Genomic DNA, 23,526 nt, shown 5'->3' with positions numbered 1-23,526 from the left:
AATGAAAATATTCCTAAGGATGATGACAATGGTCATGGGAAAATAGTTAATGAAGGCCTTAATGGTTCTAGACCTTCTGCTATCATTCCTGGTCCTACTCAAAATATTCATGTCGGGCATATTAATCAAAATGAACCTCCTCGACTCAGAGCAAATAAATCTCTATGCTCTCTGGACTGTGGACATGTAGGTGTGCAGGTGCCTTTTGTAACTCTTTTTGTAAAGAGCAATGCTTGGATTTTCAAGAATTTGCCTAAGTTACATTTGGAAATTCTCGATTATTGTTTGTTGAAGGATGTTTCAATGGATAAGAAGTTAAGTGTCCTTTTTTATTATAATTATTTTTTTATCTGTTTTTTTTCTTATATTTTTTTTTAATGTTGATCTTATTTTTTATTGTTTCAGTGAGAGGCTTATTAATTTTGGAATGAACTTTTTAATTCCAAGAGAAGGCATGGTGTCCCTTGTTGCTCCACTCAGGATTCGATGGTGCGTTATTGATTACTTCTGTCTGTATTTGAATGAGAAAGCATGTTTTCAGGCAACTGGTCCTCGGAAATTCTTCTTCAGTGTTAGGAAGAGTGTAAGTTATTTCATTCCTTTTTTTATATCTTAACACATTTACTTTATATATATATATTATTGAGATCTTATACTTTAATAGTTTTCATTCTTGCATGTTTGTGACAATATTGGCAAAGGTAACATATCTAGTGCTGTTAAGGATTTGCACGACATATGGGAAGGTTGGGTTAGCTATGAGAATCCAGAATGTAATATAATGGATGTTGATCTGGTATTTTTACTCTAAACTTAATGTAATAAATTTAAACGAGTTCTCTTTATGATATGCTCTGTTTAAATCTCTTTAATTTTGCTGTTTCAGATCTATTTTCCTGTTCTTATTGAGAATCACTACATTTTGTATGTTATTGATCATACAAAAGAGTTGGTATATTATCTTGACAACATTACCTGGACTGATTCTGCTCTTGTTTATACAAAAGAATTGTGTTCAAAGATGGTATGTTTATGTTTGTTTTTTTTGTTATGTTACTGTTGATTCATTGTTTCCGTTTTAACTTTTTTGATTTTGATGTATTCTAAAATTTTATATTTTATGTCATGTGTTCAAATGGGTGCTTTTCTTAGCAAAAGAAATCATCCAAAGAGTTCTCAGCTACCTTCTTATGGTTTTGAAGTTGTTGAGTTGGAATGGAGAAAAGAAAAAGTTGACAATTTGGACGGTGGGATCTTTGTCATGTATCACATGCTCCATTTTGTTGGTGAATCGTTCAAATTCAATGATCTTAAAACAGTAATTATCTATATAGTTTCTGTAGTTTTTTCCTTTCTATTGCTTTTATTAATTACATATTGATAATTTTTATTTTTTTTGTTGTTTTGAGATTAATGGAAGGAAATTTTTACGAGGAGAGATCTGTACCACACTGGTACTGTGTGATTTGAATGAATCTAGGAACGATGTGTTGTTAGAATTACACAAGTTCAATGAGAAGAAGAAAGATCCTGCTTATGTCAATGGAATTGAAGAAAGATTAAAGGCTGCAATTGCTGCAAAGAAGAAGAGAGAAACAGAAGAAAGAAAAATGGCAGCAGAAGCAGAAGCAAAGGCAGAGGGAGAGGAGGAAAAGAACAAAGGAAAAACGGCAAAAAAGCAGGCAAAAAAGTTTACTCCTTCTAAATAGTGAAATAATTCATAGTTGTTAGCTGATTAGTTCAGGGGGTTTTTTTAACAATGAAAAAACTTAATGTATGTGCATACATTAAGTTTAATGATGTAATTAAACTTAGTTTAAAGTCTTTAGTTGTTTTTGGAATACTGATGTATGTGAATACATAAAGTAATTAAAAGGTTTATTTTTATGTTTTTTATGGGGTAACTTTTATGCAGAAAAGGGTAACTATTATTTATAGAAAGGGTAACTTTTAAGCAAGAAAAAGGTAGATTTTATTGTTAGAAATGGTAATTTTAGCAATGAAAAGGGTCACTTTTATGTAGAAAAAGGGTCAGTTCTATTCATGAAAAGGGACACTTTTTTCTGTAAAATAAAAGGGTCAGGGGTTTTATGCATGAAAAGGATAACTTTTAGTGATAAAAAGGGTAACTTTTATTAACAGAATGGGTAACTATTAGAAAAGAAAAGGTTGATTTAGTGGATAGAAAGGATAACTTTTATGCATGAAAAGGGTCACTTTCATGCATAAAAAGGTTTACTTTGTAGCATAAAAATGGTTACTCTTGTGGGTAGAAATAATAAGTTTATACATGATAAGGTATACTTTTGTGGGTAGATAGTGTAACTTTTATGCATGGAAAGGGTAACTTTTAATGATAAAAGGGTTAACTTTTATTAACAGAAAGGGTAACTATTGCCAAAGAAAAGGTTGATTTAGTGGATAGAAAGGATAACTTTTATGCATGAAAAGGGTCACTTTTATGCATGAAAAGGGTTACTTTTATGCATGAAAAGGGTTACTTTTATACGTTAAAAGGGTAACATAAGTTGATGTGTTCCAATAATTAAACATGTGCTAATAAAAGTGTCAATCACATTTTCATTAAACTAGTCATAGAGTAAAAAAAAAAGAAAAATAGTTTAACAATACAAGGTATATTAATTTCGAAAAAAAAATGTTCTTAAAAAGATCTTAAAAGAGTCGTAAGTTAGGTGTCTTTGATCCAAATTCTGAATTTGGAGGTGGCAGTGCTGGTTTTCTTTTTCTCTTGCTTTTTTCAAGTCCTCCTTTTGTTCTCTTGCTTCTTCCTTTTTTTACAGCCCTTTTAGGATCAAGAATTATTGGTACACATGTGCTTGTACTCGATGCTGAAGAAGCGTCAGTATTGCTTTGAGTGTTGTCTGCCACATCAGGAATGTTAGAAGCAGCTTCTGCACTTTCTTTCTGAGCAGCACTAGCAAGTAAGTCTTCCACCATTTTAAGACTGTTTCTGAAGCTTTCTTCCATAAATGCTCTTGTCTCTTCATTTTCTTGACTTTTTAAGATTAGATTGTAGTATTTCCTCATCATTGTTTGCCTCCATGGAATATATTGTTGTTTAGGATCCTGATTCTTCAACCTATCCCATGCCTCTGTTTTTGCAAACTTAGTCCATCTTTTTGAAACATACTTGTCTGGTATTCTTGTTACTAAATGCAAATGTAGAATTCTGATGCAATGATAACATAACCATCCAGATGCTTCAAAGTTTTTGCAAGTACACCATATAGTTAGCCTATCTTGTATATAGTTTACTTGATGTGCAGACCATGGCTTGTCTTCTAGTGTTACTTGATAAAGTAGGCATTCTTCATTACTGCCTAACATCTGAACAGTTGTTGCCATAGAGTATCCAAACTCCTCTTCAAAATTTCTAAAGAGTGATAAAGTGAAAACCTGTACATCAAAATCATGTAGCTTCATTTAAATTGCCATATATTAGGTGTAATTTATGTACTTGTCAGTTAACTTTTTACCTGTGCGGCATGCTTTAGCATTCTAGATAGAGGCAATGAAGTGAATGCTATTGACTTGCTACAGGTAAACTCATCATATTTCTCTGTGCTTCTCCAACGATTAGTTGTCTTCTTAAATATGGTATAAAATTCTTTCAAAGTAGTTGCTTTACTTGCTCTGAATCCTATGGCATGATTAGTGCTTTCACTCCTTTGTGACGATAAGATCCCTGCTGAAAAGAAATCTCTACAAAGGGCAGGACACCATTTGTCTTTCAACTCATACACTCTTTTGTACCAAGAGTGTTCTGTCAACTCATATTTTTGCCACATTGCTTGCCACTTTGCTTCGAATTCTTGTTTTATCACACACATCTTTAAGCACTGGTTGAATGCAAATTTGAATTCTTTGTCTTTTTTAAGAGCTCCAAATCTGGTTCTGACATTTTGCTCCAAATGCCATATACAAAGTCTATGTCTTGTATTAGGAATCACCTGCATTGAAAATAAAGGGGTCACTTAATGCTGTTAAAAGGGTTACTTTATGCACTAAAAAGGGTAACTTTATGCAGCTAAAAGGGTAACTTTATGTGAAAAAGGAAAACTTTATTGTCATAGCTCAAATCTGTAAGATGTCAATATAAATCTTTTACCTCTAGTATAGCATTTGCCATTGCTTGGTCCTGGTCAGTGAATATTGAAGTTGGTTTTCTTTCCTCCATAGCTTTGAAGAAGGTTTGTAGTAACCACACAAATGAATCTGTCGTTTCATCCCCAATAAAAGCACAAGCAAACATACAATTAAGCTAGTGGTTATTTATGCCAACAAATGGAGCACATATAAGATTATATCTGTTGGTTCTGTATGTTGTATCAAAGACAAGAACATCTCCATATATCCTATAGTCTTCTAGCATCATTGAATCTCTCCAAAATATATTGCAAATTCTTCCTTCTTTGTCAAACTTCACTCTAAAAAAGAAGTTTGGATCCTCTGATTGTTCCTGACTTAAAATGTTCACTAAAGTTTGAGCATCTCTAGCCTCAATTTGTTCCATTCTTAACCTTGAGCAGAAATTCAGGTGATCTACAACACTATGGCTTATATTCTGTTCTCCTCTAGCCTCTATAGCCATGTAATTGTAAGTGTCCATTGTAGTTAGACCTGAAGATTTCATTGTTTTGATTGTTACAACTTTTTCCTCTGTCATTTTTCTTTCAGAACGATGCAAATAATGCCACTGTGGCTTTGTTAGCTCGTGGTTATGCTGAATAACATGAGCCACCACCTCAAACTTTCCTTCTTTATTCACTTTTACTCTTATGCATGCCTTGCAATTTGATCTTGTAATGGATACTTGTCTTGGCTTTCTTGTTTTTACATTTATATCCTCTTCATCAACCATTTCAACTAACTTTGTTTTCTTCTGACATGAATGTCTCTTTCCCTCAGCAGAACACACATAATTTTTCTCAGTTACTATTTTTGTGTGTTGTTTGAATCTAGTTGTATGTTTTCTTATTGAAAACCCCAGTATAGCAGCATGTTTTTCATACAATTCCAAAATTTCATCAAAAGTTTCTATTACCACACCAACAAATGATCTTCTAAGATCTAAACCATAAGCATCAATTGGATATGTATATGTTATTTAATACAAACAAATCAGATAATAACCACAGACAGCATAAAAAAAAGGGTAACATTCGTTTGAAAATAGGGTAACTTTTATGCATGAAAAAGGTAACATTTAGGCATTGAAAGGGTTACTTTTTGCATACAACCTGAATTTTCAGCATACAATCTGAGTGTAACATTTGAGCTTAAATAGGGTAACTTTTATGCATGAAAAAGGTAACATTTAGGCATTCAAAGGGTTACTTTTTGCATACAATTTGAATTTTCAGCATACAATCTAAGTGTAACATTTGAGCATAAATAGGGTCACTTTTAAGCATGAAAAGGGTAACATTTAGGCATTCAAAGGGTTACTTTTTGCATGCAATCTAAAAAGTTCTGCATTCAATCTGAGGGTAACATTTAGGCATAAGTATGGTCACGTTTATGCATGAAAAGGGTAACAATTATGTATTCAAAGGGTTACTTTTTGCATACAATCTCAAAAATTCATAGAAATTACCTTCAGTTGCATCTGATTTGGTTGTTTGTTATGAATTTGAATCAATTGATTTATCAGGAACCACTTGATTTTCTGCATTGTCAATTGCGTCTTCTGCATTCTCAATTGCTTCATCTGCATTATTGATTGCTTCATCTGCATTGCCTGGATTGTTGAATATTGGTACGAATTCATCCCCAAAACAATTAGTTTCTTCTTCTTCTATATTCGATCGATTTAAATCGATTTCAAATTCAGTCTCAATTTGCCTCTGTTTTTGTAGCAATTCGTGAATGAGATTGCTGCAATTTGTTGTATCGAAAGTCGAATTCTCCATTGATGATCGAATTCTGCAATTTGTAAGTTTTCTCACTTTCTTTGTCCTTAATTGATGATCGAATTCTTCTATTTGTGCGTTTTCTCACCTTTTTTCTCCTCGATTGATGATCGATTTCTGCAATTTTTGCGTTTTCTAACCTTTTTTCTCCTCGATTGATGACTGTTTTCTGCAATTTTTGCGATTTCTCACTTTCTCTCTCCTCAATGGATGATTGATAGCTGCGTTTTCTCACTTTCTCTCTCCTCCATTGTTGTTCTGCGTTTTTTTTTATTTTTAGGTATTTGAAATTCTGCGATTTTTTTTTAAAAAAAAAGCACGTGCGAATACCCGATGTACAGTAAAAATATGTTACACCGGGTACATGCAAATGGGATTGTTTTTTTTTTTCTTCTTTTTTTTTCAATCATACTCTTTTTTTTCTTTCATAAACTTGCAAAAAGAAGGGATTTATAGCAATTTAGGATTTAGGAAGACTTTTATAACTCCTCTTTATTTTGAGGAATATGTATATGAAATTTCAAAACCTCTTTTTCTTTTCTTTACTTCCTTCCTTCTTTCTAATAACATCAACTCCCTTCTTTCTTTCTCTTCTCTTTTTCTTTTTCAATTTTTTTTTTTGAAATCACTTATAGGGCTTTAACAAGTGTAATGCTCCTTCAAAATAAACCTAGGAAAATAGCTCTATGGCTTTAAACGTAGGGTATCAAGAAGATGGAAAACACGGCTTAAAATGGCTAAACCTACGGGTGAATGTAAAAATAAAAATAAAATTTGTATGGGCCTAGAATGTTGGGGCTTTATTCTCTACAAAGGAAATTCCAATCATTTTTCCGCAACATGCATCATTCAAGTCTCAAACAGTTAAAGAGCAAGACCAAGAATTCAATTATATGAAGGACAACTAATCACACACGAAAAAATACGACTAAGTTAGAATGAAATCAGTCAAATATTGCACAAAGATCTCACCAGGTACACAAACTATTCACATAAGTAGAGCGGGGAGACTATCCTAGCCACAAACCTACTCAATTCCAAGCAAATTGGTAAATGGGTTTTCGAAAACTCTTTTCACAAAGTGCACTTGTATGATCATTATCATAGAAGCATAGGCATCTGATGGCATATCAACAACACTAATAAGAAAGAAACTAACTAAATACTAAAAAAGAAATAATATATACATGGTGAAAAGTGATTCCTCCCCCAAGCTAAACCATACATTGTCCTTAATGTATGCATAAAACAGTGTAAATGGAGAATGGAAGAGGGAAAAAAATTAACGGATCAGGAGGGGTAGGGGGAAAACCATACCTCGGGGCGGAGCTAGGACCGCCCTGAAAGTGCTGACGCATCATGCCCCGGATGTCATAGAACTCAGCCTGAAAGGCGGCGATCTGGTGTCGCAAATCACCAAATGTTGTCGCCATGCTGTCATGGGACATCGATAAGTTCGTGACCGCCTTCTGAGTGTCACAGTCATCTCTCCTCAACTCTCCCATTCCATGCATGACATGGGTCAAATCGGTCCTCATGGAGGCAACCTGCTCCTCCAAGCTAGGTGGGGCTTGCTTCCCTGGCTCGGGGATATCCTCCTCCATATGTGTTTGGCCCTCCCCCGCAGGCAATGGGACACCCTCTAGATGCTGAGGTGGCCAAATGAAATTAGGGGGGGATAATCCAAGTATCCCTTCCAGCAACCGGAGGAATCCCTACCTTCAGGAGAAATGCATAGGGAACGGGTCGGGGTAGAGTGGGTCGACCGACAAACCATTCGTAGCCTTGACCCCGACGGTGTCTCCTCACCCAATTCATTTGCTGCAGCCCTAGAAAGTTCAGGAGGGTGGGGTCGGCTACCTTGTACTCTTCCAAATCTGCGAAGTCAGTAATTTAACCACTAACAAGCAGAGTAATCATACCTCCAATAGCAATATCCCCACTCCCCATAGCTACATGATATAGATGCTCAATAAACCATGCCCCCGGGTTAATTGACTCCTCATGTTTAGAAGGGTCGGGGTGGTCTAGCAAATGCCACAAAAAATAGAGTTCCTTAGCTGAGAAAACTCCCCCCGTGTTCGATCTAGCAAATAGGTTCCATGAGAAGAGTCTGCAGATAAGACGAATGGCTGGGTGGATAATATAGGCGGATTTTGAGTGTCTAGGATCATAGTTATCTAGCCCGGTTAGGTTCCGCCACGTATCGAGATCACTATATCCATCTAACCTATCGTGGTTGGGTTTGCCTAACTGTCCGTATGTGGGGAAACTTAGAAATACATTGACTTCCCTCACTGTAAGGGTGTGGCACTCTCTAAAACAATTAAATGAGATATCCCTAGGTGTGTGTCCATATGATCTACGATGGACGGCTAAGGTCGATAGGAACTCGTATGTGATGTTAGAATATGTGGAGGCATGTTTCGTGAGGAATTCATTCCACCCCAAACGGCTAAAAAACCTAGGGATTTCATTACCCATCCCCAAAGTTGCAATGGCTTCTTGGTCATAAAACCTAGTAGGGACAATGGATCGTGTTCGGATTCTTAAAAAGTTTTTCATGTGTTCTTCATTGTTTCCAAAGTTTATTCCGTAGGTTTCTATGGGAGGGAGTTGGGCGGTTGGTTTGTGGTGGGGGTTCGTTTCTTAGATCCGATGTGGATGTGTTCCTTGGGCGATTTCGTCTAGGGTTAGAAGAAGAAGCCATGATTCACAACACCACAACAAAATTTGCAATTCAAGCACAAGAATCAACCAAATATACCACCACAAAAGTAAGGACTCCGCAATCTTCCTCAATATTCAACAAAATTCAACAATGACTCCACAAACTTCACTAGTCACCAATATTCAAACAAGTTCATCCAATGGAAAAATAGGCAAAGCTTAATCACAAACAACTTACTCAAGAAATTTTATGAAGAATTTTTTTTACAAATTAAGTGTGGAAAACATAGAGAGAAAAGTGTATATGTGGAGAGAGTATACCCAAGGTGTGGTGGGTGTCAAATACCCGCAAATGATCAACTATTGCAACTTGAAACACTGTAGGAAGGTATCTTGGTCACCCAATTGCTTCAAAATAACCACAAATGAAAACCCCCAATTTGATTTCAAAACCTAGGGTTTGAAGAATTTTTGACAATTGGGGTTTAATTGTGCTTATGATGATAATGGTGTGTCTAGGTGGAGTAGAAAAGATGAGAAAATGTGAATTTTGATAAAGTTGAGAGTGGTTAATGATGGAGATTGAAGGTTTTGGAGCTTGAGAGGAGAAGGGGGATGCGTGGAGACGGAGGAGAAGGGGAAGAATGGGCACGGGCACGAGCACAAGCGTGCTTTCTTATTACCAGGGAGGCACGGACGTGCCCCTACGTGGCACAGACGTGCCTCTGTGGGAGGGGCTACATCTGGGCTGAGGCACGGATGTGCCCCAGAGAGACACGGACGTGCCTCTATGGCAGAGTCTTCACTTCACTTCTTCAGTATGAGGCACGGACGTGCCTATTAAGTAGACTGCAGTTCACTTTTTTTTTTTAAATATTTTTATTACCTGCATTAAGAGAGAAAAATAAAAAGTAAATAAATAAATAAATAAATAATGAAAACATAAATAGAAAAAATCTACAAGTAAAATAAAAAGGCAAATGAATCAAGTAAAAGATCGGGAACGGGTTGCCTCCCATTTAGCGCTTGTTTATAAGGTCTTTAGCTTGACCGTAGTGATAGCTCAGCCTGGGTCACCACACGAAGAAGGAACTCCGCGATGTTGACCATGAAAATATCTGCTGCCAAGTGACTCCTTCATTTTATAATTAACCTGCCTTGTATCCGAACTCACCTTCATATGGCCAAACACATCATCGGGTGGAATTTTGTCCTTGCTTCTCACGAACATTCTATCAAATACATACTTATCAGCCAAGGGGTTACTAGCATCGATTCTTAAGCAAGTACCACCATCAAATATAGAATTATGTTCATCAAAGAGCTTGAACATGACTTGTTTATCCTGGGCCCTAATGGTGACTTGCCCTTCGAGAACATCTATTAGGGCTTGACTTGTGGCGAAGAATGGTCGACCAAATATAATCGGGATCATATGATCTTCTTTTATATCCATGACAACAAAATCAACAGGAAAAACAAGTTCACCAACTGTAACTAATACATCTTCAACGACACCCTTAGGGAGTCTAGAGGTCCTATAAGCTAATTGAAGAGAGATAGGGGAAGGTTTAAGTCCTTGCAAGCCTAAACTCTCATATAATGAATAAGGCATTAAGTTAACATTAGTACCTAAATAGCACAAAACCCTATCGAAAAATTTCTCGGTTATCGTGCAGGAAATAGTGAAACTACCCGGATCATGCAGCTTAGGTGGTAGGTGATCATATAAGAGAGTAGGGCCCTTCTTATTTACTACTTCCTTATCCTTATGTTGATCTTTAAGATTCTTCACAAAATTTGCAAATTGATGCATTTAAATTAAAAGATCAGAAAAGGGAGTAGAGGCATGTACCTTCTTAAGAACTTCACAGTATTTCCCAAAATGTCTATCGAGTACGGCTTTTGACAACCTTTGCGGGAAGGGAATCGGTTCCTCATAAGACAGTGGAGCAACATATTTGGGACCTTGAACATCTTCGCCCCTTTCATTTTCTCTAGAATCCACACTGCACACCTTCTCATCTATTTGCCTCGGAGGTGGTTCATCTCTTCTCAAGAAAACAACATTACATTGTTCCTTTTGAAACTTTGCTTGATCATGAAGAGTTGATAAACGACTCACTTGTTGTGAAAGCTGACTTATTGGCTTTCCATGAGCTTACTCTGGGCTTGCAACTGTTGAATGGAGCTACCTTGTCGTTGGATGACATTATTGGTTGTGGTAATGAAGCTTTCCATCATAAACTTAAGGCTAGATTTCTGGGGAAGTAGTTGCGTTGGTTGTTGGCTCATAGGTGGTCTTTGTTGGAAACTGGGTGGTGTGTTGTAGTTGTTGGGTAAGGATGGTTGCGGTGGTGGATTCTGTTGTGCTTGGGTGTTCTTTTAAGAGAAGTTGGGATGGTGTTTCCGACCTTCGTTGTAAGAATTGGAATAGGGATCAAAAGGCTTTTTGGGGTTCGAAGAGTAGAAAGCATTGGCTTGTTCAATAGACATCTCACTCATGTTCTGCGGGCAATCCGGTGCGATGTGGCCCTGCACATTGCACATCTGACAAACCTCCAGTGGGCTAGTAGAAGTTCCAGCTTGGAACTTATCAAACCTACTTGTTAAAGCCTGCACAGAACTGCTTAACATAGTCAAAGCATCCACATCAAGTTTACCTCCCTTTTTCACATTCTAACGACCTCCTGGATGGTAGTTATAGTTGGCCGCCATCTTCTCTATGAGCTCCCTTGCCTCAGTTGGGTTCTTTGTCAAGAGAGAGCCTCCCGACGCAGCATCAATATAGATTCGGAACTCATGAGTTAAGCCATTATAGATGGTTTGGATTAACATCCACTCTGGAATGCCATGATGAGGGCATTGTCTCTACAGCCTCTTGAACCTTCTCCAAGCCTCATAGAGAGACTCGTCATCTAATTGTTGAAAGGTGGATAGCTCGTTCCTCAACCTCGTAGTTTTCTCATGTCCCAAAAATTTCACTAAGAAGGCCTTCACTAGCTTGTCCCATGTATCGAACGAGCCAGTGCCTTCATCTCTCAACCACTCCTTTGCCCTATCCCGTAATGAGAAAGGGAAAAGGCGTAGTCTAATAGCATCATCTGTTACACCATTCATTTTCATTGTATCACATTTCTCCATAAAACTATCAATCATGCGGTAGGCCTGCGAATGAATCGTTGGAGATGAATTGAAAGAATTGCGGCTTGAGCTCGAAGTGCTGAGCCGTCACAGGTGACCTGACGATGCTAGAAATAAGTCCGGAAGTCTTATCAGGAATACCGTACTCCAAAAGGGATTTCGTTCCTTGGCCTACCATGTTTCTCCTATGTCGATTTCTTGTGCTCCTTCTCCTTATAGTTACCTCGATCTCAGAGTTAAATGGTTCAAGATCTTCTGACCCTGTGCGTCGTGTGGGCATGCAACAAGAAAAACTAGAGAAAGGATATCAAAAACACAAGAGAAAATAGCCGAAGCAACGAAATAAGCTTAGCAAAAAAAACAAATCACAAATAATTGAATGAAACCGTTAATCCCCGGCAACGGCGCCAAAATTTGATAGGCGGTCGCACACGTAGCAAAAATAACCTAACTATTCCTCCTAAATATGTAGCAGTGTAAGTCAGGGTCAATCCCACAGAGACTAAGGTTCACCTAAATTATCTAGACTCAAGTAATTACCAAGCAAGAATCAAACAATGGTGGAATAAACTAAAAGCTAATGTATGGAAAACTAGAATAAATCAAACGAATATAATGAATCAATAAGCTAAAACATCCAAGATCAAGTATCACCACAATTACGATCGATGCAATTATATATCTACCCTTAACATACAATTCCAATTAACACGGGGAAAAGCAAACCCTAAGCAATACCAAGGACCTCTCTCGAGTATCAATGGCTTCCCTAACCCACAATCAAGCCTATTCTCATGGTATCATGAAAAATAGAGACATTAAACACTTTACTTCACTTTCCAACTATCAATTCAACTACTCTCGTGATGAATCTCAAATCCTAAATTAATCTACCCAATTCTGTTAAAACCCAACACTCTTTGTGATTAAAACTATGGAATAATAACAATACTAATTATCTCTAATCTGGTATTGGCATAATCACAATCAATTTAGCATAACAATTGCAATAGTTATTAGATAATTTAAAGAAATAATTTATGCATCAATCATAATTGGGCTACCCTAGATCTTGGAATAAGAAAACTACTCACACATATTGAAAGAAACAATAACAATAATAATCAAGGAAAACATAATTAAGAAATAAGAGATGAAAAGAAAATACCGAATCTTGAATTAAATGGAGAATGTAAAAATGGAATCTTGAATCCTTGAATTACCAAAGCAATGTAAAATAATGGAGAAAACTAGGTCTAGGAATAAAACTAGAAGCTAATAAAAATACTTCATGATGTAATTATACAAGGCTTAGTGTATTTATACTCCTAAAAAAAAAGATAAGAAAACACATTAAATCTTGGCGCACAATCTTGCCAGGAGGGACGGACGTGCCTCTTCTAGGCACGGACGTGCCTTTTGTCGAAGCCAAATGCTGAGTATACTGTGATGCAACTGTTTACACAACATAGTCAGAAGGTTTTGTGGATCCAAACAATGCTAGGAAAGTTTGCAAGCATAAGAAGTCTATTTATGGATTAAAGCAGGCAAGCTGAAGTTGGAATCTACGATTCGATGAAGCCATTAGTGAGTTTGGTTTTATCAAGAATCCAGATGAGTCTTGTGTTTATAAGAAGGTCAGTGGGAGTGACATCACATTCCTCGTCTTATATGTCAATGACATATTGCTCATTGGGAACATCATTCTAATGTTTTAGTCTGTAAAGGCTTGGCTTGGAAAGTGTTTTTCAACGAAGGACTTGGGAGAGACACAGTACATATTGGGAAACAAGATCTATCGGGATAGATATTAAAGGATGATTGGATTTAGCCAAAGTACTTATATTGATAAGGTACTGGCACGATACAATATGGAAGAAGCAAAGAGAGGCCACCTACCCATGTCACATGGCATAACTCTCAGCAAGAAACAGTGTCTGAAGACACCTAAAAAGTGAGAAAGGATGAGTCTGATTCCATATTCTTCACTTATTAGATTGATCATGTATGCCATGATATGTATTAGGCCGGATGTATCGTATGCCTTGAGTGCTACGAGCCGATACCAATTAGACCCAAGAGAGGGGCATTGGACTGCGACCAAGAATATCATGAAGTACCTAAAAAGGAACAAGGATAAATATCTGGTCTATGGTGGGAGTAAGGATTTGGTTGTTAACAGATATACTGATGCAATCTTTCAGACTGACAGAGACAGTTTCAAGTCACAATCAAGATATGTATTCTGTCTTAATAGAGGAGCGTTTAGTTTGAAGATTGCTTAACAAAGCAAGACCGCAGACTCTACAACTGAAGCCGAATACATGGCAGCTTTGGAAGCAGCCAAGGGGGCAGTTTGGATTCGTAAGTTCGTTGGTGAACTTGGTGTTGTCCTCTCAATACAGTACCAATAGAACTATACTATGATAATAGTGGGGCTATTGCTCAAGCTAGGGAGCCAAGGGAACATCAGAAAGTAAAACATGTCATGGGGCGATTTCACATGATAAGGGAATGGAAGTCCGAGGGTGGAATAAGAATTTGTAAGATTGGAATGGACGAAAATGTAGTCGATCCACTCATTAAACCTTTGCCTCAAGTGCAACAAAATAAGCACGTTGAGGCAATGGGAATCAGGCACATTGGAGATTGGCTTTTATTTCCTTATTTGTGAGTTTTAATTAAGCTGTGGAGATCTTAATGTAAAACACCATGTTAAACCATTCATTTATGGAGTAATTTAATTTTTTCTGTAATTATTATTCCATTTCTATTTAATTGTGGTTTAGAATTGAATAATGAGTCCATTCTATTTGAAAATTAAAAATAGGTTAACAAGGCCATGTCTTGGATAAAGAAACACCTATTAAGTGAACGTTAAATATCATATAAAAATTTTCCCTAATCGAAGTCATTTGAAAGTTGGACGACTAATGATCGCGTGAGATTAGTGTGTAGTATGATTAATAGCACCGTTTCTTGTGCTAAAAGGATATGATTGTCATAAATCATTTACACAGGTATTACTGTAATATATTTGACAATTGTCATAAGTATACCGCTCATTATAGCTATCGGAAGATGTTTCCTCGACCTAAGTGTCGTTAGTTCTCTTGTTTGAGTACTAGTCCGTTTTCATGTTGTCAAACGTCTATTGTAAAAGGGCATTATAAAGGCAACAATTGGGCGGCTAGGGTCTCTTAGTAAGGGAAGTCGACAACGCAAGACTGGGGATGTCCCCCTATTAACAGTACGGAACATGTCTTTGTTGTTTACAAGGGTGGGAGATGGAATTTAGAAATCTTCTACTTATTGACAGTCGAACTCGGAAATCGATAAACACATCTAGACTTAATAAGGATGACAAAAAATCTTACCTTATAGTTCATGAAGAAACATTAAGTGACATAGGAAATAGGCTATACACAATAAGTACACTTATCCGGAAGGACAAGTGGGAGATTGAAAGGAATGGTGTCCTTTGAACAAGTGTGTTATTCCGATAGAGGGTTCAAAATTAATTAGAGAGATAATTATTCAGTGAGGTCAAGTGATCGGAATGCCTAGCTAGAGGCCGCTTTCGATTAGAAATATTAATGAATAATTAATATTATAGCTGAATCTTGACTAAACCCTTCGGGTCACACCCAATCGTGGAACCGAACCGAAACGACGAATTAATTTGAAGGATTATATGAGTCATTATAGTATTTATGAACAATGACGTCGGATTTCGAGCTTAGAGTACGTAAGTAGAATCGAATTTAGGAATAAACGAGACGGAAAAATCGATCAAACGACAAGTCGTGGCTAGAGCAATATGGTAGGCAAGGCTGCAGAATGCCGAGCTAGCTAGCATGCTAGCATCGTTAGCTAGCTGGCGCGTATGCCAGCGTGCTAGCACTAGTCGCCCCATTGCTAGCAAGGCCAGCAGCACGCAGATGCTTGTCGTGCTTTGTGAGTGATAGCCGCAGCTAACTAGGCAATGCTAGCAATAGCAGCGTAACAGCACCAGCTCGCAAGAGCTTGCGATAGCAGCGCCAGCATACCCAGCAGCAGGCTACATGCATGCATAGTGTGCTTGTAGGCTGCCAGCACACGCGACCAGCTAGCAGGCCCAGCCAAGGGGCCAGGCCGCTAGCAAGGCAGCCTTGGTGCCCAAGGCAAGACACGCCTAGCTGGTGCGTCGTGAGTGGTGCATTGTGTGTGTGAGGACCGATTGTGAGGATTGCGTGGGGAGCAAGGGGTGGATGGTCCCCCTATGTGGTCCTCACCTAACCACTTGCTCTCCCCTTACCACTAGTCGCTTAGTGATTTATTTGGATATTTAATTTAATTCAAAATTAAATTAAATTCTAGTTGCATTTTTTCCAACTCTCCCACATTGATGGGATATGAGATATCAAAGGGTCCTTTCCCTATAATTACCAATCATTTGGCATTGGGAAGGAGCACTTGAGTTGTTAACTTAAAGAGATCTCTAAGAAGAGAAAACCTTCGTTCTAATACTCTAAGTTATTTTTTGCCTAGCCCCGACTAAGCTCAAGGTAAGGGCTAGGTCGGTTTTGGGAGAGAGGGTATTAGCCGTCAGAGGTTCGCGCATTTGTTGGACTCTACACTTTCAAGTCTGAGCTCTAGTTAGAGCGAAGCACGCATCAAAAGTAATGATTCTTTCTCTCTCCTCTTGTTAGTTATGTGAGTATGGTTTTAATACATGCTTAGTTACTTTTATTAGTGTGCGGTTTTTGGGCGGGTTTCCTTCCCCATGATGTTGGACATCACGAAACCCAACATAGCTTTTCTAATTAATTCCCAACCCTCTATCGGAATAATACACTTGTTCGAAGGACACCATTCCTTTCAATCTCCGACTTGTCTTGCTGGACAAGTGCGCTGTTTGTGTATAGCCTGTTTCCAGTGTCACATAATATCACATCATGAACTATAAGGTACAATTCTTTGTCATCCTTATTACTTCCAAAACTGTTTCTCGATTCTATAGTGTTGCCTTTATAATCCCTTGTACGACAGACGTTTAACAACATCAAAACGGACTAATACATAAACAAGAGAACTTACAATACTCATTGTTCAGGAAAGTGGTTCCGATAGCCATAATGATTAATATACTTATGACTATTGTTAAATCTCTTTAAGTACTCTCATATGTCAATCAAGTATATTTCTAAACCATTACCTATGAAAATGAAATATGACAATCTTGTTCTTGTAGCACAAGAAATAGTGCTATAAATCATATTACACACTAATCTCTCACGGTCATTAGTCATCCAACTTTCAATTGACCTCGATCAGGAATAATTTTGATATGATATTCAACGTTCACTTAATAGGTGTTTCTTTATCCAAGACTTGTCTTGTTACCCTAAATTGAATATCGTCAAATTAAATGGACTCATTATTTAATTCTAAATCATAATTAAATAGTTTGAGGAATAATTAGTAATTTTATTCAACTATGAAACTTTTTAACGTTTCATCATATGACAAATGATTTTCACCAACTGTTTTAAGATTATTACTCTTTACAAAACATTTATAGAAATCATACCCATATCTAATATGCTTTTTTTCTTTTATGCAATTGTGAATGTTGTGGTTTACTTATTGCATATGCTTAGTTATGATTACTTTGCAAATCTTATCATCTTCATTATCAAAAGCTTTCAAAATACGATGATAAGATTCGAGAGTGTTATGGATTATATGTGATTTAGGATTTATTGTCAAAGTGATGGCTCCCACTCATTTTCATGATTTGATATATTCAACTTGACAACATACAATCATCAAAGTTGAACAACGAATGAACTATCCATTCAACAACTTCCTTATTATTGCCTCTAAGGCAGCAATGTTCTCAACATATACTTTAGTAGATTTCCTAATGATGCTTTGCATGGATTTCACTGTAACTTGCTCACTATGATTTGGATACCCTAATAATTTTGATTATTGAAATTTACCTTAAATTTTAGCATAATATACATGGACATAAATTCATGTTGCCATTCTTAATTCACGACGCGTCTTAACCTCATGCTTATGAATGACTTCCTAATTAAGGATCTAATCCTTGCTGAGGCTATGCTTGCAACATAAATACTCAAATTATATTTGTTTCCATGCATCAAGAACTCATATTTTTACATAACCAAGTACTTTGGATGTTCTTGATCATAATCTAACGATCCATTGCTTAATTTCAAGTTGATTGGTATTTTATACTTGTCATGCTCTAAGCATGCATGTCATGTGACGATTCCTTATTGTAGCATACATGATGGATTCAATTTTTGAAATATTCCCAATTTCATCCCATTCATGTGACTTTTAGCTCATCTAGTTTCACTGAGTCTTGCTAAACTGTTTGCTATATGATAAGGATGAAAGTCTCTACTAGACTCTTTCTTGTTTGACTTAGTAGTTGCTTAACTTATTCTTAATTCAAACATTTACTTAGTTTTATACATATGCGTCGAAAACTTTTCAAGTCCTTCATGTTTAACACGGTAAATTCCTTTACTCGTTCAAACATTTTATTAAATCTATCCAATAGATATTACTTCCCACTATGTACTAAGTGTCACCTTACCTTGGTCCATTGTCAAAAATACTTTCAAATCTAAGCATTTGGCATTTGATAGTCATTTCACAATAAAGTTCATAAACTTCTTATTGGACCTAAAAAAATTGTCTTTAGCTACAACTAAACCTCTTTATTTAAAGAATTTACATGTTTCTCAACAAGCCAAACCTTATATTAACTTTATGAGAAAACCCATTCCAATTCCTACATGCTTCCCTCATTCCACCAATGGATTTCTTGAGCTTGCTTTCAATTCTAGCATTATTTAGAATTTTAAAACCCTTAGACTATATCCATAGTATCTCCTAAAATCCCATTTTTAGGAAGGCGGTTTCGATATCTATTTTGCTATATTTCATATACGCAATTTTGCTAGAATAATCACAAAATGACTTATGCATTCCGATTAGTGAATAGGTTTTATTAAAATCAACGCCGTGAATTTAATTGTAACCTTTTCAACCAATCTAGCTATGTATTCATATACATTTCCATATTTTTTAGATTTCTCCTTGAAAACGTATTTGCAATCGATGGGTATTTACCCTTTAAGCTAATTAATCAAGTTTCGATCATGATTTTCAAACATGGAGTCTATTAAGGATTTTATGGCCTCTAACCATTTTCCGGAATTAGGATTTGTTGTAGCTATCTTACAAGACACTATGTCCTTACTATCTAATAGTAAATAGTATACTTGTAAGTCTTAGGTTCATTTCTAATTTAACAGAAACTTTACATAATTCAATCCAAGCCTTTTGTGGGGTAATTGCATCAAACACTGAGTCTCTAGGCGCTTCTAAAGCCCTTTAATTTTTTTGATCTTACTCCAACATTTGTGAAGTTTTGGAAGAAATGTATTATGTTAAGGCACTTTGTAAAAGTCCTTTGAGTGTTCTTGACCAATCATTCTCATGAAGCCCTTCTAAAGTCTTCCGAGATTCTCAGTTTTAGTTTGTTGCTCGTCTCGATGGTCATCGTGTTCAAATTTCTCCCACTTGTCGTTTTGGAAATGTGTTACTTTCCACAAAGACACCACTTAGATAAAAAAGTACTATTTTCTCATTTTGGTTATGGAAGAAATTCCCATTGTCTCACTTGAATATTTACAAAGAGACAGGTATATTATCTTTCGGTAAAAGTTCGTTGTGAAAAAAACTGTTAGCTCCCACCTGAGCTACCTTAGCCCTTATTAAGTCACTTAGCTCACGCTTAGCCAATGAGCACCCACTGAGGCCAAGAGCCCTAGATATATACTTCAAAAGACACTGGAAACTATTCTATTCATAACTAAATATAATGTCTTTTTTTAGCTTCAACAATTTTGTTTATCGTAACAATAGTGATTTATGCACAAGAACATTATAGGAAGAGATGTGATTCATTATCGTTCGAGTCGTTTCAAAATGACTTCGAGGTCTCAGTCAAGATATACTATATTCTTTGTGGAGCTGATTATGAAATTCCAATTTCATAACCTTGAGATGATCACTCTTGGGTCAAGCAAACATCACACTATCTAATTTAGACGTTTTGATATCTTGCCAAGTCAATTCCATACTTCATTGAACATTTGAGCTATTAGAGATCGAGTTTGTTCACCTTTGATGAATATGGCGGTAATCTTTCAAATTCTTGTCAAAACGTTGAAGTAATAGAATTCTCTTTAGCTTTCAGAGTTAATTGTCTACACCAAACACAATAGCTCCTTTCTTTGTCTTTTTCAACAAGTAAGACTTCCTAGCCTTTGAACGATTCCAATTCGATAAACTTTCAAGAGTGTATCTAATAGAGCCTTGAGTATGTTCCTGTTGATGTGACATTGCTAGAGATAGACAAAACAAAAAGCATGTCCATGACTTGTGCATTTTAAGTTTATGTTAAGGAAATGTTTGTTTATAATCAAGCATCCTTGACTCATGGATTAGACAACCATGCCATTCAAATAAAACCAACAAATATTGCTCTTTTACTTTGAATGTAAGTCTTTTTGTGTGTAAACAGATCATTTGCTTATTATGGAACACAATAACCATTATTTGTTCCATCCCTAGCTTTAAAAGGTCTTTAAAAAAGGCTAATGATCTTATAACTAATCTAGCACCACTTGCTTCATTCCAAGCTTGTAAGTCAATAACTTAGCTTAACTTCGACGGTTTGAGGTCACTTAAAAATGGACCACTGAAGTAGTATCTGATATATGTGTAGATAATGAGTTGTTAAGTTAACTACGATAACATGAACTCATAGGTAGAATTGGAATCTCGTATTCCTCTTCTATATATATTCCTTGTTTCCTATATATTTCCTATCATATATCATTTCATAACTTTAAGAACCACTTCTTTAAGTGTATTGACTTTTATACTTTGTTAGGCATAATTAAGCATCTAATAGGCCATAAAACAAAGTTCCATCTTTTTCTTTAATTCGTACTTGAATTACTACATAATTGAGTTCTACTCATTAGTGTATAAAGCGAAAAGATATGCTGGTTGTCAACTATTGATAATTTGAGTTTTCAACTCAATACTTTATGTTTATCAAAACTACCTAGTATTTTGAATAAATGATGTCCAACCATCTTTTCGGAGTCAGCTATAAAAGTCATTTATGAGAACTTGTATTTTAGAAATGCATTTTTCTTTCTTTGAGAACCATTCTAAAACTTTTATCTTACCGATTGTTGGAACAATATAATTTGATTAAGAATTCTACAAATATAAGTGCAAAGTATAACCATTTATCAAGATAACATAATAAGCATTGAAATGCATGCAAATAAGCAATTTCAATTGTCGTTCTATTCATACATTGATAAATTTGTCCCAATTAGGCGAGAATAAAACGATTCCAAGATCCCAAAAATCAATAAGTGATTAAGCATGCTTTGGCTTGTCTTAACACTTAATATTTTAAGGTAAGAAATCTAATTACTAATTGCTACAAGCTATTCTTGGTTCGATAAATCGTCGTATCTAATGCTTCCATGACGATTATCTCCTTTGCCATGACATCTAAGGACTCCTTACGGATATCGTTGAGTTTAACAAAAACTAACGTGTATATGATGCTATGGATTAGCAAGCACACCAACAAACGTTACTTCCCTAGGAAAGTAGTAATGCCTTCTTTTGGCATAGGCCATTACTATTCTCATTAGTTCTGTAAGTGTCATTTTGGAATGGAAGATTTAAATCAATATTCTTTACGACTTAGGGTTTCTATGTTGGTTGATTTAAGTGAACTAAACTAATCATTCAACATTCGAAATCCTAAACATCTCCAATTTATATATATATATGTATGTATGTATGTATGTATATATATATAAATATGTATGTATGTATGTATGTATATATGTATATATATATATAAATATGTATGTATATATATATATATATATATATATGTATGTATATATATATATATATATATATATATATATATATATATATGTATGTATATATATATATATATATGTATGTATATATATATATGTATGTATATACATATATATACATACATATATATACATATATACTATATATACATACATATATATATATATACATACATATATATATACATACATATATATATACATACATATATATATATATACACACATACATATATATATATATATATATATGAGCAGCATAAATATATAAAGAAAAAATAAAGATGCATTTGACAACTAGCATGACCCCTTGAAACTTGAATATTCAAACTTCAAGGGCATTCATTGCATCTTCTTGGCTTCATCTTCTTAGAAACGCCGTCATCGAGACATCACCACCAATTATGCAACTTCTAGAAAACCTAGGACTAATCTAAATAATTTAAGTACAAATATACTTAATGGCATGCATTCTGTATTTAAATTTACAAAAATATAAAACGGAACGCATTCGATATTTATTATCCTAGTCGGGCCTCACTAGTTGTCATTTTGTAAAACCAGAATTAGAATATATATTTCATTCATCCATTTACTTCAAAAGTGAATGACTAAAGAATTTTACAAAATAAATTAAGCAACAATGCAAAACACGCGAAAACTATTAACTTACTTAGGTGGTTAATCCGATTAATGCGCCTAATTAAAACTAGTCAAGTTGTTATCCGATTATGTGAATTTACACAATAATAATAGGTCAAATGATTCATGAAGCTCCCACTAAATTCCACATCCAAATTAATTACAATTAATCAAGTCGGTTAATCAAAAATTTTGCCAAATAATTTTGCAAGTGCCGGGAAAAACCGAGGCCTAGCCTCGTTTTGATTAAAACAAAACTACAAAAATGTAAAAATAGTAGCCCTTCAACGGCTGAGTGCTTAGCATCCAAGCCTTGAGGTTGGGATTGCTAGAAACCCAAGCCTTGCTGTCGTGCGTGGGTGCTGCTAGCACAGCCATATCAGCGTGCTAGCACCAGTGCTAGCACTAGCACCATCGCAACATGCTTCCATCTCACTGGCTCTAGCAGCGTGCTCGCGTGCATGCTTTTGATGGCCCCGTAGGCGTTGCTATACGAGCTAGGCACTACCTAGAAGTCCTACTCCACACATTACACGCGCGCTCCCTTGCATACACTCGCACATGCTTTGGCTTGGGAGCAACATGTGGGCTGCCGCATGGAGCCCTGCTGGTCGAGCCTAGGCACTCGAAGCCTCGACTTCGATTTTGTGCTTGTTCTGCTTCTAGATCTTATTCCGAATTTTTGAGTGACATAAAAAATTAATTCTAAATTGATTTTTGAACTGATATTGTCCAACATTGAAAATAAAACAGGTCCAACTTATTAAATTTAATTATAGTGCAAAAAAAAAAATTAATTCAAGAACCGTTCTTTAAATTAATTTTGGCTCAACTTGATGCTACAAAAATTGAGGGCTATTCTCACAATTAGTTTAACCAACATAAATTAACAATGAGATTTGACAATATAGTTGAATAAATAAACAATCATCCAATGAAATAATTTATCCAACACTTAATTATGCACAGTTCAATGTTGTAATATTCCAATATGAATAAAAATAACATTTTAAGCACAAGTATGAACACTTAAGATTTTAATCAACTTAAATTGATTAAAACCAAAAATTAATTCATTATGGACTTTAGCAAGTTAAGATCCAACCAAATAAACAATTAAAGAT

The 23,526-nt window shown here is 35.7% G+C and overlaps 2 protein-coding genes across 2 annotated transcripts; both read right to left on the bottom strand.

Annotated features, from left to right (window-relative positions):
* Positions 1 to 2,673: 2,673 nt before the first annotated feature.
* LOC110724334 (protein FAR-RED IMPAIRED RESPONSE 1-like) lies at positions 2,674 to 4,198 on the bottom strand. Its single transcript, XM_021903757.1, has 3 exons — positions 4,130 to 4,198; positions 3,498 to 3,971; positions 2,674 to 3,417 (listed from the first exon to the last, which is right to left on the bottom strand). The coding sequence occupies exons 1-3, from the start codon at positions 4,196 to 4,198 to the stop codon at positions 2,674 to 2,676; spliced, it is 1,287 nt and encodes a 428-aa protein (XP_021759449.1).
* An 84-nt stretch (positions 4,199 to 4,282) lies between these two features.
* LOC110724333 (protein FAR1-RELATED SEQUENCE 5-like) lies at positions 4,283 to 4,882 on the bottom strand. Its single transcript, XM_021903756.1, has one exon. It carries the CDS (start codon positions 4,880 to 4,882, stop codon positions 4,283 to 4,285), a length of 600 nt encoding a protein of 199 aa, XP_021759448.1.
* Positions 4,883 to 23,526: the final 18,644 nt, after the last annotated feature.

Source organism: Chenopodium quinoa, unplaced genomic scaffold, assembly GCF_001683475.1.
Source record: "Chenopodium quinoa cultivar QQ74 unplaced genomic scaffold, ASM168347v1, whole genome shotgun sequence".
Classification (NCBI taxonomy): Eukaryota; Viridiplantae; Streptophyta; class Magnoliopsida; order Caryophyllales; family Amaranthaceae; genus Chenopodium; species Chenopodium quinoa.
Note: the sequence above shows the minus strand (reverse complement) of the source record. Positions and strands in the feature narration are given on the sequence as shown.